The sequence below is a fragment of the Stegostoma tigrinum genome, chromosome 2, assembly GCF_030684315.1.
Source record: "Stegostoma tigrinum isolate sSteTig4 chromosome 2, sSteTig4.hap1, whole genome shotgun sequence".
NCBI classification, from domain to species: domain Eukaryota; kingdom Metazoa; phylum Chordata; class Chondrichthyes; order Orectolobiformes; family Stegostomatidae; genus Stegostoma; species Stegostoma tigrinum.
The window spans coordinates 115,929,244-115,944,737 of record NC_081355.1 but is presented as its reverse complement, the minus strand read 5'-3'; the positions used below and the strand labels follow the sequence as shown (position 1 = coordinate 115,944,737).

At 39.1% G+C, this 15,494-nt stretch overlaps 1 protein-coding gene across 7 annotated transcripts in view; it reads right to left on the bottom strand.

Annotated features, from left to right (window-relative positions):
- Nucleotides 1-15,494, bottom strand: part of LOC125464155 (voltage-dependent L-type calcium channel subunit beta-2-like) — a 330,964-nt gene that overhangs the window by 15,530 nt on the left and 299,940 nt on the right. For all 7 annotated transcript variants that reach the window (XM_048556296.2, XM_048556321.2, XM_048556338.2 and 4 more), the window contains 3 exons: nt 11,706-11,786; nt 10,092-10,150; nt 6,070-6,179 (listed from right to left, as the gene is read on the bottom strand). In XM_048556296.2, coding sequence (XP_048412253.1) covers nt 6,070-6,179; nt 10,092-10,150; nt 11,706-11,786 — 250 coding nt within the window. The remainder of the gene's footprint in view (nt 1-6,069; nt 6,180-10,091; nt 10,151-11,705; nt 11,787-15,494) is intronic.

The following is a 15,494-nucleotide window of genomic DNA, read 5'->3' as shown; positions in this document are numbered from 1 at the left end:
CTTGTTGCTACTTTTCTATTTTACATATCCTTGCCCATGGCCAAGAACGTGGCCTGCAAGAAATGCGAAACAAAATTGTCAGTGCCCTGCCTACCCGTTGCACTTGGGGAAAGTCAGGTGATGGTTCAGAAAATCTACCCCATTATACATTGCTGGTGAAAACAAAAAAAAACTGCCTTCAAACATGAATACTTTGTTTTTAAGATAAAAGCAAAACTATAAGGCCATCTCATTTGCCCATTTCTAAACCCTACAAAGGGGTGGTGACTTATTTGAATTACTGAAGTACTGACATAATGGTGTGGATATTTTAAGTCCCATGATTTTGGGGAGGGAGACGCCTTTAATACAGGCCTGGTATCTAACCATTATTATCCCATTCACCTCATGGCTCACGCCCATAATAGACGGTGGGTTGGTGCCAAATTCAGCAGTTTATCCACAATACATGACAAAATTATTGAGGGTTAATCAAACGTGTTTAAAGCTCAGTTAATTCCAATATTATGCCACGCATGTTGATGTTAGTTTGCCTTTAACAAGGTGATTTATCTGATGCAGCAATGCTTGTATTACCCCCTGTCATCTAAGAAACCAGATGTCCATACTATAGTATTGAAGATTCAAAGGATGTGTTACAACTAATTATTAAATTATTTGGTTACAATAGAGAAGCAGGTTTCCAGAAGCATATTATGTTTCCAAATGATCTGAGGTAAGATGGAGTTTGAGATCTGTGTATCTTCAGCTGATATAGTGATGTTTCATGAGCGCGTCTCTTACAGGTATACAGACATCCTGACTGTAAGGCATAACAAGACACATGATAAAATGCTACCATTGTGTGCAGTCAGGCAGACTTGGGATACACATTGTTTCTTAGAAGTGGTTAAATGGTAGGAATGAAGAGGGTGTCGTCGTTGAGGGTGCTCTTTTTTCATCGGGGATACCCCCTCAAAGAGATAGCAATCCTGTTTCCTTCCCACCCAAATACTTCTTCCCTCACCCCCACTTTGCCTCTCCCCATATTGCTAAAAACCACCCAGTCCAAAGCTCCTGGACTTAACTAGATGCAGGATCAACTGCTGCATGGGCCTGCCTGAGGTCTCAGAAACCCCTTTTATGAAGCTCTGGTGCTAATGGGGTTGTTGGTACTGCAAACCTATCAGATAGACTGGTGGCACAATAGGATTGTACATACTCCCATGGGAGGGGGTGGATTGCAAGTCCCACTAGGAGCTGGTTTAGCCCAACCACACTTTAGGGCTGGAGGGTGGGCTTCAGACCGGCCTTCCACTTTTCTTCGGAGTGTAGGTAGGTCGGGAGGCCCAGTCATTCCCCCCACTACTCCTGTAATATTTCACCCAATGAGACACAAAAAGTGAACCATCTTGAATATCGCAATCCTTGGCTCAAATGTATAGTGATGCCACATGGAAAACCAGCATGTCAGAGTGACTTACTGAACTATGAGCATGCTCCAAAAGTAACAGTCTTACTGATGGTGAGCCAGAAAACAAAGCACGGCTAAAAACCAAATAAACAGACATAAGTACGCCTAAGGCAATTTGTTGCCAACTTTCCATTATACATACCCAAAGCATCTGCAAAGGGAGGGCATTAACAAAGCAAAAGAATAAAGAAAAAGCCAAGACAATCAGATTTTGTACAAAGCACAGAAAGTTGCGTCTTAAAAAGTAAAGTTACTGTAAATAATGTGGAAGTGCACAAACACCAAATCTGTTACTAAATACCACAGACACAGGTAGTACAGTAGATTTCACAGTGAGGCTAGTGAAACAAAATGGAAAATGTCACAGTGGGTAAGTAAGGAGCGTTTACTGGGGTTAAATTAAGTTAAGCTGGGCCTGAGTTTTACAGCTTCATTCTTCAGCCAATCATGCTATAACTGAACTATCAACGTTCAATCCACATGCGTGCAAATAAAAGGAATTCAGGCACACAGCACAAACCCTACAAAAATAATTTTTAAAAAATGGTGTTGTGTAAATGTCGTAAATGAGAAAAAGTTAAATATTTTTTTAAAAATTCCACAACTATCGCACTACTCTGGAATAACTTGTTTCAGTTAGGTGTTCTGGTTTTATTGCTGACAGTAGCAAAATCATATCGTATTGGATTAGTACTCCAAAAGCCTGGACTGATGGGGTGGGATGCAGACAGAGTGTTCAGCAGGGAAAGATGAATGGTTACGATTAGAAGACACAGCAAGTGCGTCAAGAAGGCATAGAAATTACACACCATTTAAGGCACAAGGGAGTATGGCAACTTTGTATGGTATTTATTTTAATGCAAGTGTCTGACACACAAGGCAGATGAGTTGAGGGCATGAATTAAAACATGGGATATGATGTCATTGCTGTCTCTGAGACAATGCTTGAGAGAGGAGGCAGGATTGGCAGCTCGACATTCCAGGATATAAGGTCTTAAGGCGAGATGGGGAAGAAAGGAAAAGCAGGGCAGGGGTGGGGGCAAAATATTGATCACGAAATCAACTACAGCTGTAAGGAGGGATTACATATTAGAAGGGTCTTCAAATGAAACCGAAAAGGAGCAATCACATTGCTGGGAGTGCACTATCGGCCTGCTAACGTCTGAGAGAAATAGAAGTGTAGATACATAGGCAAATCTGAGAGAAGTTTTAAAGTAGTACGGTAGTGCTTCTGGGAGATTTCAACTTGCCCAATGTTAACTGGGGTAGTGACAATGTGAAAGGCTTAGGAAGACAGGAATCTTAAAATACATCCAGAAGAGGTTTTTTTTCAAGCCAGTACATAGAAAGCCCTATAGTATCAGGCAACCTTGGACTTAATTTTAAGCAATGAAACCATGTAAGTGATTGAAGCATCTGTGGGGGAGCATTTTGCAGGCAGTGATTGTAACTCTGTTTGACTCAAAACTGTATGGAAGAGGACAAGTGCTAAAATGGAGAAAGCCCAAGTCTAAAAAGATTAGGCATGATTTGGAGACAGTGGACTGGAAGCAGATCACTTGGGTAAAACTGTATTAGAGCAGCGGACACACTCCAGGAAAAACAGAAACAGTACATGTTCCAATAAAGATAGAGGGTAGGACCAACAAATCGAGTGAACCCTGGATGTCACAGAATAGTCAGGATTGAATAATGAGAAAAAGGGAGGCTTTCAGCAGATACCAAGGGGTCAACATAGCAGAAGCCCTGCAGAAGAACAGACTGGGCAAGGGGAAACTTAAAAAGGAAATTACAGAGCAAAAGGGGGTCATGAAAGAATAATGGTAGGTAAAATAATGGAACATCCTGAGTTATTTTACAAATACATTAAGTTTAAAAGGATAATTGGGAGGGAGGAAAGCCCTTTAATGAGTGACTAATGTCAATTACTCAGAGCAATAATTTGTGCACACAGCCTGAGGACACAGGTAGGATTCTATATGAATACTTTCTGTTGGATGAGGGGAGTGTAGAAATCAGGGAGAAGGGCTCAGATATACTTCAAGAAATTAGCAGACGGGAGGCTCTGCGTGCTCTGGCTTAAAAAAGGCTAATTATCAAGGGCCAGATGAAATGTATACCAAGCTATTGTGTGAGGCAACGCATGAAACAGGAACACCAGTAATAATTTTCAGTTCCACACTGGCCAGAGGAAAGGTGCCAGAGAACTGGAGGATGGCCAATTTGGGACCTATATTCAAGAAGGGAACAAGGAGTAAACCAGGAAACTACAGGCTAGTCAGTCTCGCCTTAGGTGGGAAAGCTATCGAAAGCAATTCTGTGGGACAGACTTAATCTGCATTTAGAGAGATGGATTAGGCAAGAATAGTAAGTGTACTTTAATTAACGGGAGGTCATGTCTGACCAACTGGATTGAATTTTTCAAAGAAGTGAACAGGTGTCTAGATTAGAGTAATGCACTTGCTGCGGACAGAATGGATTTCACCAAGGCTTTTGATAAGGTGCCACATAAGAAACTGAAAGCAAAGGCAAGAGCCCATGGGATCCAAGAAAATTCTGCTAAGTGAATCATAGAATTTTATGGTACATTACAGGAGGAATATGATTTCACCAGACAGTGTGCAGAGGAGATTTACCAGGATGTTTCTCGTGCTGGACAGTTTTTGTTGAAGACAGATTGGACAGATTAGGGTTGTTTTCCTTGCAGCACAGAAGACTGAGGGGGAATATATATGGGGTGTGTAAAATTATGAGGGGCGTAAACAGGAAGGAACCTTTCTCCTTGGTGGCGGAATCAGCGACCGGGGCACTGACTTAAGATAAGAGGAGTTGGGCTTGTATACACTTGAATTTAGAAGGATGAGAGGGTATCTGATTGAGACGTATAAGATTATTAACGGATTGGATATTCTGGAGGCAGGAAGCATGTTTCCACTGATGGGTGAGTCCAGGACCAGAGGACACAGTTTAAAAATAAGGGGTAGGCCATTTAGAACAGAGTTGAGGAAAAACTTCTTCACCCAGAGAGTGGTGGATATATGGAATGCTCTGCCCCAGAAGGCAGTGGAGGCCAACTCTCTGGATGCTTTCAAGAAAGAGATGGATAGAGCTCTTAAAGATAGTGGAATCAAGGGTTATGTGGATACGGCAAGAACAGGATACTGACTGTGGATGATCAGCCATGATCATAATGAATGGTGGTGCTGGCTCGAAGGGCTGAATGCCCTACTCCAGCACCTGTTGTCTATTGTCTATTGTGAGTTGGTTTATAGGAGATGTGAGGAAAAACTCAGAGGGTGGTGGGAATCTGGAACTCACTGCCTGTAAGGTTGGTAGAGGCAGAAACCTTCACAACATTGAACAGGTGTTTAGGTATGTAGTTGTGATGCCAAGGCATACAAGGCCTAGAAAATGGGATTTGAACAATTAGGTGGCTGTTTCTGACAGACTCTCAGGGCCTTTTTCTATACTGTAAATCTCTACAGCTCTGTAACAATCTGGAAACAAATGATGAATGGCAGTTTGTTAACGGAATTAATTATAATAACTAACTAAAATGTTTGAAATAAAGAATTAAATTCAGGAACAGTAGTCGTGAAAATACAAGATTTTAAGGCTCAGCTTGTTGTTATGGCCTTTAAGGAAGGAAATCTGCTGCCTTTACCTAATGTCATCTATAAATGTGGCTAACTCTCATGTCCTTTAAAAAAAAAGCCCGAGCAAACCACAAAGCCAACTCACTTTCACCTTTTAAGTGCAGTTAAGAATGAGCAATAAACATTGATCATTTCCGTAATTACTCCATCCCATAAATGAATAAAGCTAAATAGACCAAATGAATCCATGCAGGTCAAATTTGGAGTACAAGTTAATGCAAGATGCATGATGGGATAAATTTCAGGATATAATTTTCACAGCTTTGCATGCAGCAGTTGTCAGGAATTCAGGATAATTTTTCCAATAACTTAATTTAGCTGGCTATTCCCAATTACCAAACTTGAATAAGTTGAGGAAGTGTTCCCCAATCAGTGTACCAAGGTTCTAAAGGGAAAGTGTGCAATTCTGAATTATTAGCCATATAGGAGTGACTAGTAGAAGCCAGACACCTTCTGGAGACTGGTGCGCTTCGTACGTGGCTCTGATTTCTACTCCAGGCTGTTAGAAGATGACAGGCAGAAGTTTACGACAAAGATTAATAACAACTCCTGACACAAGAACAAATTTGGGAACTGTAAGAAAGTTTTTGAAAAACTAAAAATAAAAGTAGTGACAACAAGAAACAATTCCTTAAAATTTTCCATTACAATTGAAGGTATTTAAAGCCTTGCGGTATACAGTTATTATTAATGTTTCACAGCCATATCAGAAAAGCAGGTTTTAGAATAACTACATTTTCTTGGTGAACAGGAATTGAATCCACAGTAACGAACAAACTTTAATTTTGAAAACACAGACTTGATAATTTTTGGACATTCAAGCAGCAAACACAAACTCAGATTATAATTTTAAACTTATCCAGTAGACATGGACTAAATTAATCTAGTCTCCCTATTTTGCATCAGGATGAAATAAAACAACTATTATGACACATTTCGCACCAAGATTTGTATACTTACCCAAACTGGATCTGGTGTTAGAGCGTTCAATTATTGCATGTTTACTGGGATTATTTAACACTGAGCGTTTGGCAAGGGAGATATCAGCTGTGACCCGTGTGATTGATATCCTATAAATAAACAGAAAAAGAGTAACAAAGAAAAAGTTTATTTTAATGGTTACAATTGACTTTGTTATTTTAATAGTTACAATTGAAAGGTTCTATTAAGCAGAAGTGTAACTTCCACATTACCACATAGCACATTATGTGAGTGATAATGTATCAGCATGGATAAAAGATTGGTCAGCTGACAGGAAGCAGAGAATATGGATTAATGAGTCTTTTATTGGTTAGTAGAGTAATAAAGGGGTCAATATTGGAGCCTTAAGTAATTACAATATACATCAATGTCTTGGATGAATGGACCAAATGTGCAGTAGCTAAATTTGCCAAAGACATCAAGATAGGTAGCAAAGTAAGTTGTGAGAGGAGATACAGAGTCTACAGAAAGAAATACACAGGTTAAGAGAGTGGACAATGATTTGGTAAATGGAGTTTAATGTGCGAAAATATGAGTTTTTTTTCTCTCTACACCGTAAGTCACCAAAAAAAAGTATATTTTTTCAATGGGAAAAGACTGTCGAACTCAGTATTATAGAGAGTTCTAGGTAGCCTGGCATATTAAGCACAAGAAATTAGTGTGCACATATTACTAGAGATTAGGAAGGCAAACAGAATGTTAATGTTTTTGCAAGGAAAATCAAATATTAAAGTGAAGACATTTTATCGTAGCTGTACTGTGCTTTAGTGAGATTATATCTGCAGTACCAAGTACAACTTTGATCTCCTTATTTGTGAAAAGATGTAACTGTGGTATTTTGTTTTAAAATTCATTCCTGAATGAATAAACATGGGGATTTCTGGCTAGGCCAGCATTTATTTCCCATCCCTACCTGTCCACAGGGCAGTTAAAAATCAACCACACCACTAATGATCTGGAATCACATGCAGACAAGACCAAGTAAGGATATTGGTTTCCTTCCCTAAAAGGGCATTAATGAACCAAGTAAATCTTTTGCCACAGTCACCAATGGTTTCATGGTCATCATTAGATACCTAATTACAGATTTTTAAAATGAATTTAAATTCCATCACTTGGCATGTCAGGATTTGAACCCATGTTCCCAAGATTTTACATGGGTGTCTGGATGAGCAGTCTAGTATAATACAACTAGGTCAGCACCCCCACAAATTGTGAATCAGATAGTGTGGATATGAAGGATTTTCCTCTTGTAGAGAGACAAATATTAAGGCACACAAATTAAGAATAAGAAGGTCTCCCTTTTAAGACAGAGATACACAGATTTTCTTCCCCATTAGTCAGTGGAGGCTGAATCATTGAATTTATTTAAAGGGCGAGTTAGATGGATTTACCACAGGCAAGGAGTCAGGGTTATATTCAGCAGACAAGAAAATGATTTGAGTTCACAATCAGATCAGCCATGATCTTGTTAAATAGTGAAGCAGGTTTGGAGGGTTGAATGGCCTATACCTGATCCTAAACCTATATTCTATGATTCTGAATGAAATGTGAGGCTGGATGAACACAGCAGGCCAAGCAGCATCTCAGGAGCACAAAAGCTGACGTTTCGGGCTTTTGTGCTCCTGAGATGCTGCTTGGCCTGCTGTGTTCATCCAGCCTCACATTTTATTATCTTGGAATTCTCCAGCATCTGCAGTTCCCATTATCTCTGATATTCTGAATGAAATTACAGTTTATGATATCCTAAAAAATTAATTATTCATTAATTTCCTAACTGTAAATTTTATGTTACGTCAAAATAAAAAAAATTGGCTAGATTGAGCCATATGAAAATTTGCTGCTATTAAAAAATCAGAATGTATGCTCAAAAGCTTTCAGTCATACTTGAATTTGTTTGAACAAACTTCAACTCCAGGTCAAATAGTGGCATCTGGAAAAGTGTCCATGTTACAGAAAAGGTGGTGTTGAATGTCTAAAAATGCATAAAGGTGCATAAATCCCTGGGACCTGATCAGGTGCATCCCAGAACTTTGCGGGAAGCTAGGCAAGTGATTGCTGGGCGCCTTACTAAGATATTTATAGTCAATAGTCACAATAGCTGGACTTATAACAATGGTAAGATCCCGGAGAGTGTTGCTGAACAATGAGATCTTGGGGTGCAGGTTCATAGTTCCTTCAAGGTGGAGTCACAAGTAGACAAGCTAGTGAAGAAGGCATTTGGTAATCTTGCCTTTATTGGTCAGCGCATTGAGTATAGGAGTTGGGAGGTCACATTGTAGCTGTACAGGACATTGGTTAGGTCACTTTTGGAGTATTGCATGCAATTTTGGTCTCCTTGCTATAGGAAGAATGTTTTGAAACATGAAAGGGTTCAGAAAAGATTTACAGGCATGTTGCCAGGGTTGGAGGGTCTGAGCCATAGGGAGAGGCTGAATAGGCTGGGGCTATTTTCCCGGGAGCATCAGCGGATGAGGGGTGACCTTACAGAGGGTTATAAAATCATGAGGGGCATGGATAAGGTGAATAGCCAAAGTCGTTTCTCCAAGGTAGTGGAGTCCAAAACTAGAGGGCATAGGTTTAAGATGAGGGTGGAAAGGGACCTAAAGGGAAAATTGTTCAGGCAAAGGGTGGTGTGTGCATCGAATTAGCTGCTAGAGGGAGTGGAGACTAGTGCAGTTACAACAGTTACATCATTTAAAAGACATCTGGATGGGTACTTGAATGGGAAGAGTTTAGAAGGCCAAATGGCACGAAATTAAAATAAATATCTTGCATGCGTGTGTTGGACCAAAGTGCCTGTTTTCATGCTGTACAGCTCTATGACTCTAAATAGCAATCCTTTACTTATCCTTTCCTAAGATCCTACCATTTTCTTCCCTCTTTTCCAAATGATGTATAATACTGGGTTTTGTTTCACAGGCAGCACATACCATCTGGTAATGCAGACAAGAATCTATTTCTGCGGACACATAGATGATGCCTTTTGGCAACCTCTTGGCCCTCCACTGTGAAATCAGCTAGAGTTCCTGTTACTGCAAACCCTGAAGTGCACATCATTTGTGCATGGCTAGTGATCTCTGCAACCAGTCTGTTCAGGACAACCTGGCATTAGTCACCAGCTCAGATCAAATATGAATACTACATATAAACGAGATAAAGGAGGACTTCCAGAGATCAGAATTCTACTTGCAAGAATAAAACCTTTAACAGAGGCAGAAAGGGAGAAGCAAATTGAAAAACAAAACTGCATAAAAATAATTTCTGAATGCCTTGTAAGTTTCATGAATATCTCCACGCATGTTGCCCATGTTATAAAATTAGATAGACACAGTGGTGAAATCTCATCAGTTTACTGATTGAGTTACATCATGCAAATGAATTAGATGGACAGCACATGAGGAGAAAGTTGATTCAGCTCAATGACATTGAATGTTTTCAACTTCCCAGCATTGAGTTATTGAGAAAAAGTTAACTGAATGACTCAGAGGACGAAGACGAGAATTAAGCTTTATCCAAGATTATCAAATAGCAATCAAACTACATATCCTTCTATAATTTAATGACAAACATTTAGTCAGCAAAGGAAGCATCTGTGGTGTCAAATGCAAATTATTTCATGAATAACCACAACATAACCTAAGAACAAGAACCATTTCTTCATCTGTTTTCCGAAATACATTCCCACCATACTTAAGGTACCAAATACAAAATCCTCTTGACTGTGATTGTTAAATATGAATTTCAAAAGAATAAGTCTACAATCCAGTGAGAGGGGGTGTGCTTTAGGAAACCACAGGGTGTCCATCACCTGATTATCTGATCAACTAAATTAATGCAGCTCCTGTGATGTCACTCCCTGCAGGAGTGTCAGATTTTGGACTCATTCCTTCTAATTTAAAGTATTAATGAATGGTGTTACAGCACTGAAAATTCAGTCCACACATTGCACCTCCCACTTCGCTCACCACTTCCCTGGAAGCTTACAGAACTGTACGTACCTTCCTTCAAATCTGTGTTTCAGAAAGTCAAACAATGCTTTTTGCATCATGTCTGTCACCTAAAAGGAAGGATTTTATAAAGTTAAAGTTTAATTTACCTTTGACAATAAAATGCTTGGAAGAAAATTGCATGTGTTTTGTGTATTATTTACCACTGAATTTTCATAATATTTTATTCTATGTCGGACACCTACATTTTCTGGTTCCAGTTTAGTATCAAGTCTGGAACACAGAATATAGACAATACAGTGTCTTGAATTGTTTCCAGTATCTCTCAAATGCAAACTCCATAAAATATTCATTAACTTTTTCTGTAATATTTTCCGTTCTGTCTCTGTTACTTCAAGTATTGAATTTCAAGTTCAGCTCCCTGTTATTATCTGCTATCACACTAGAGTGCTCCAAACTCAGCACTTTCATGTCACCATCATATGCATTAGGTTTGCTCTGTCAAAATTCAAAATGCTGAAATTAATAATGATCAGATATACCACTGCTCCAACTAACCCAATTAGTTCCATTTTGAAATTTGCTTATATGTGTTCTAAGCTTGCACCAGGACTCCCACCCTATCATTGCAAATATTCATTTTAGATTTGCTACTGAAAATACTTTATTACTTTGAAAAGGCCATTTTAGTTTTTACTGAATTGCAGGAAATATTGACTTTCATACTTTCACAAATTGCAAGATGGCTACAAAAATTTCAACTGAAGGCAGACAATAAACATGATGCAAGACAAGAGCAAAAACAGAGCTGCTGGAAAAGCTCAGCAGGTCTGGCAGCATCTGTGGAGGAGAAAACAGAGTTAACATTTCGGGTCCAGTGGCCCTTCCTCGGAACTGTTCTCTGTTTTCTCCGCCACAGATGCTGCCAGGCCTGCTGAGCTTTTCCAGCAACTTTGTTTTTGTTCCTGATTTACAGCATCCACAGTTCTTTTGGTTTTTATTAGGCAAGACAAGAGCTTTATTTGGAAACATGATCGATGCATTTTACAGATCAGACCACACAAAACATTGAAATACAAATAATCCAGTAAACTATCAAGAAGGTTTTGAAACTGCTTAAGCAATTGTTGCGTTAAAAAAACAAGGTAACTCAAAGTTAATTTTATAGAAACAGAAACCAAATGAAATACACAGTGCACATACAAAAGTTATTTTATTTTCTACATTTGGACCCATATTTCACATTGCAACCATAATATTGCACATAAGTCCTAAATGCAATTATCCCACTTGTTTAAAAAAAAGTGCTGTTAATACTACGGATATAATAACTGGTATTACCTATAGCAACATGTAACCAACCGGATCAAAATACTGCCAAACCTGCAATGCTCTCTAGTAGTGGAGCACTCATGTTTTCTTCTAAAAATGCAAGAGTACAGCTTCTCCGGTATCCCAAACCACATAGGGACATAGAAAGAGTAGGCCATTCAGCCCCTTGAGCCTGTTCTGCCATTCAATGAGATCATGGATGTACTGGCATGCTGCTCTCAGGGGTAATGTTATGGCCTCTCTTCTAGAATATTTAAAAGAACTGTCTGTAAAATCTAGAGTATATCACAGAAGCCAATAAAGCTGTTTGTGATCTATTCTTGGCTTACTTACCTCATATCCTTTCAGAGAAGGCCCCACTAAAACTACCGGACGCATAGAAGGCACTACATCGTAAGGAGGGATGTGTTCAGTCTGTTTAAAGAAAACATAATCTTAGAATATCGTGGACACAAGTTTGTAATTTGCACCATTTCAACACCATTTTTTGTAAGTAACAGATATTCATAAAATACACTACATTTATTGCTGTATGAAATTGTTGCCAGAATAAAAGTCATACCTTCATAAATGGAACTAGATGGTTACTTACAAAAGGAGAATATATGGGATAATGGGGAGAAGGCTGGAAAACGACACAAGGTAAGATGTTCATTTGGAGAACAGGCACAAACAGAATGAGCCAAATTGCTGCCTCCTGTACTGTGATTATGTGATACTCCTTAGACATTGTGCTAATATCACTGAATGAGTCAATAGTTTCTGATAGATTGTTCCATTTGCTCAGTGTTAAATGCAAAATGGACCCCAATCCTAAGTACCAGACCAAGAAATTGCCTAAAGTAACTAACCGACTGAAAGCATAACTGAAAACATATTTTTTGCCAATCTATAAAAAGTTAAGTTTAAATATTTCACTGCAATTTTACCTTCCATTGTTATGTGGAAAGGCAGCTTAGAAATTGTCAAGCCTTCCTGATGTAATATTGTGCTAAGAAATGAATTGTTTGGATGACCATTGTGCCAGCACCTGCACACAGTGATGGTTGCATTATAAATGGTTAGCAGACAAGACACTTGTGCTATGAAGCCTGGTATGTGGAAACAAGTACAGCAAAATCTACTGTACAATTTCAAGTGTTCACCAATCATTGAAAGGCAACAACTTGTGAAGTAAACAAGGATTGTGTGTGTTTGGTCCCTGAGGTTGGTAAAGACACATTCTGGCTAAGTAAATATTTAACAATTTATTAACGTAGAGCTTTGCAGACTCAGAGTCACAATGGCCTGCTAAATTTTGAACACTGCTGTTAATTTGGCAATGTACGAATATAATGTAGTCAGGATCATTGAATCTCTGTTCCATATTTTTTCCATTAAAAGTCAGCCCTTTCAAATCTAGAACAAAACTGCAGACTTCTAAATTTCTTGAAAACCGGAATAATGCTGTATCTGTTGAAAATGCATTACATGCACTCAATTATTTCTCACATAATTTGATTAAACGTAGAAGCACAGAAGATAGGAGCAGCAACCATTCGGCTCATCAAGCCTGCTCTGCCATTCTTCACGATCATGGCTGACCATCCAACCCAATTGCCTAATCCTGCTTTCTCTCCGTAACCTTTGATCCCATTCACCCCAAGTGCTATATCAAGTTGCCTCTTGAATACATTCAATGTTTTGCCATCAACTACTTCCTGTGATAATGGATTCCACAGGCTCACCACTCTTTGGATGAAGAAATGTCTCCTCATCTCCATCCTAAGTCATCTGTCCTGAATCCTCATACTGTGAGCCCTGGTTCTGGACACACCCATCACCAGGAACATCCTCCCTGCATCTACCCCATTCAGTCCTGTTAGAATTGTACAAGTCTCTATGAGTCTCATTTGTCCGAATGCTTGTGAAAACAATCCCAATCTAGTCAATCTCTCCTCAGAAATCAGGTCCACCGTGCCTGGAACAGCCTGGTAAACCTTTACCGCACTCTCTCTCTCTCTCTCGAGAGTAACAGCATCCTTCCTCAGAAAAGGAGACCAAAACTGCGCACAATAGTCCAGGTGTGGCCTCACCAAAGTCCTGTATAACTGTACCAACACAATCTAGTAGGTCTATCCTGCCAGTGGAATTGGACATACCCAGGGATTGTAACACAAACACACAAATTATGCTCTCAGAACAGGAATAGATTTATGAATTCCTAGGCTTGGGGATAGATCAACTGACCCTTCAAGCTCGTTCCATCATTCAGTCAGTTCATGGTTGTTTTCATTACTCCACATTCATGCTTAACACCAATAACCTCTCACTAGCCGTCCCTTTATTCGTCAAGAATCTAACACTGCCTTAAAAATATTCAAAGACTCAGCTTCTGTTTCCTCTTCAGGGAGCCACATGTTAAAAAAAATCCTGTCAAATGCATGGGCCTTTTTAAAAACAATGATCCTGATTTCTAGTTTCTCCCACTATAGGCAACATCCTTTTCAGATCCACCCTGGGAAAACTCACGTGCTTTAATCAAATAAGTTGCACCCTATTCTTCTATATGCCAGTTGATACTAACATGGTCTATCTAACCTTTCCTCATGAGACAACCTACCAATTCCAGGATTTTGTTGAGCAACTCTTCTCTCAACTGCTTGCAATGTATTTACATCCTTCCTAAATAGGGAGAAAAATACTTAGCAGTACTTGAGATGTGCCCTGTAATACTGAAACCTATCCTCTCTACTTTTGTATTCAATTCCCTTGCAATAAGTTACATACCATATGCTTTCCTGATTACGTGTTACTTGCATAGATGTCTTTTGCAATTCATGTACTAGGACACCCAGATCCCCTCAGCATTTCAGCGCTCTGCAATCTCTCACCTTTAGACAATTCTTTTTTATTCATCCTACCAAAATTTGACATCTTCCTATATTATACTCCAAGTGGTAGATTTTTGTTCACTCACTCAAACTATCTACATTTCTTTGATCAGAGATAATGAGAACTGCAGATGCTGGAGAATCCGAGATAACAAAGTGTGGAGCTGGATGAACACAGCAGGCCAAGCAGCATCTCAGGAGCACAAAAGCTGACGTGAAGGGTCGAGGCCCGAATGTTATCTTACATTTCTTTGATGCCTACTTATGTCCCCTTTCCAGTTACTTTCCTGATCGGCAGCAGATGCATGGGAACTGTGCTAGCTGCAAGTTCTCCTCTGACTCACACGCCATCCAGACTTGGAACCATATCACTGTTCTTTCAATAGGACTTGGTCGAAATTCTGGAACTCCACTGCCAGTAGCACTGTGCATTTACCTATACCCTAATGGCTGCAATGTTTCAAGGCAGTGGCTCACCACCACATTCTACTGGGCAATTAGGGAAGGGTAATAAATGCTGGCCTAGCTAGAAACACCCACATCCTATGAGTAAAGAAAACAAATGGTCCTGCAGTCTTGTTTCATTCCCCACAAACTTCAGATGTCTGCAGTGGAGGTGTTGAGTTTATTTTTGTTGCATACGTGTGACAAGTTCTGGCATGAAGCAAGCTGTTTTCTTTAATGCCCAACTACACACGTAGTACACAAAACTGCAAACACATTTATTGTGGAAAGTATAAAAAAAAGGGTGAGTACTTCCTTAATTAGTAAATTATCTTTCTCAACTGCTAGTAAGAATTTTCTTTCTAGATTAATTTAATACTTCAACAATGATGTTATTGGCCGCCTCTTATAATTTCTGTACAGAATGGTATTGTATAAATTTGGGTTAATAGTATATTGAGATAAATTTATTGAGGCAAAAAGACCTGTAACCTGCTAACTCATAGATACAATTATTCATTTTTTAAAAATAAGAAGCAAGTCTAGCATTATTAATTAGTCTGCAGTGCCTAAATTTGAGCAAAATGGCTAATGGAGCCATATTAGTGCCTCAATATTGTCATAATGATAAGTACAGAGAATTCATTGAACATGTCACAGATTTTCAAACTGAAAAGATCATGGTGTAACATTAACTAGCTCAAATAAAATAGCAGTTGCAGTTTCGTGAATATTTGTTCTGCAATCCTGACTCAATTAGAAATAACTGACTGTTACTGAAAGTGCAAGGAATGCAATAAGACAT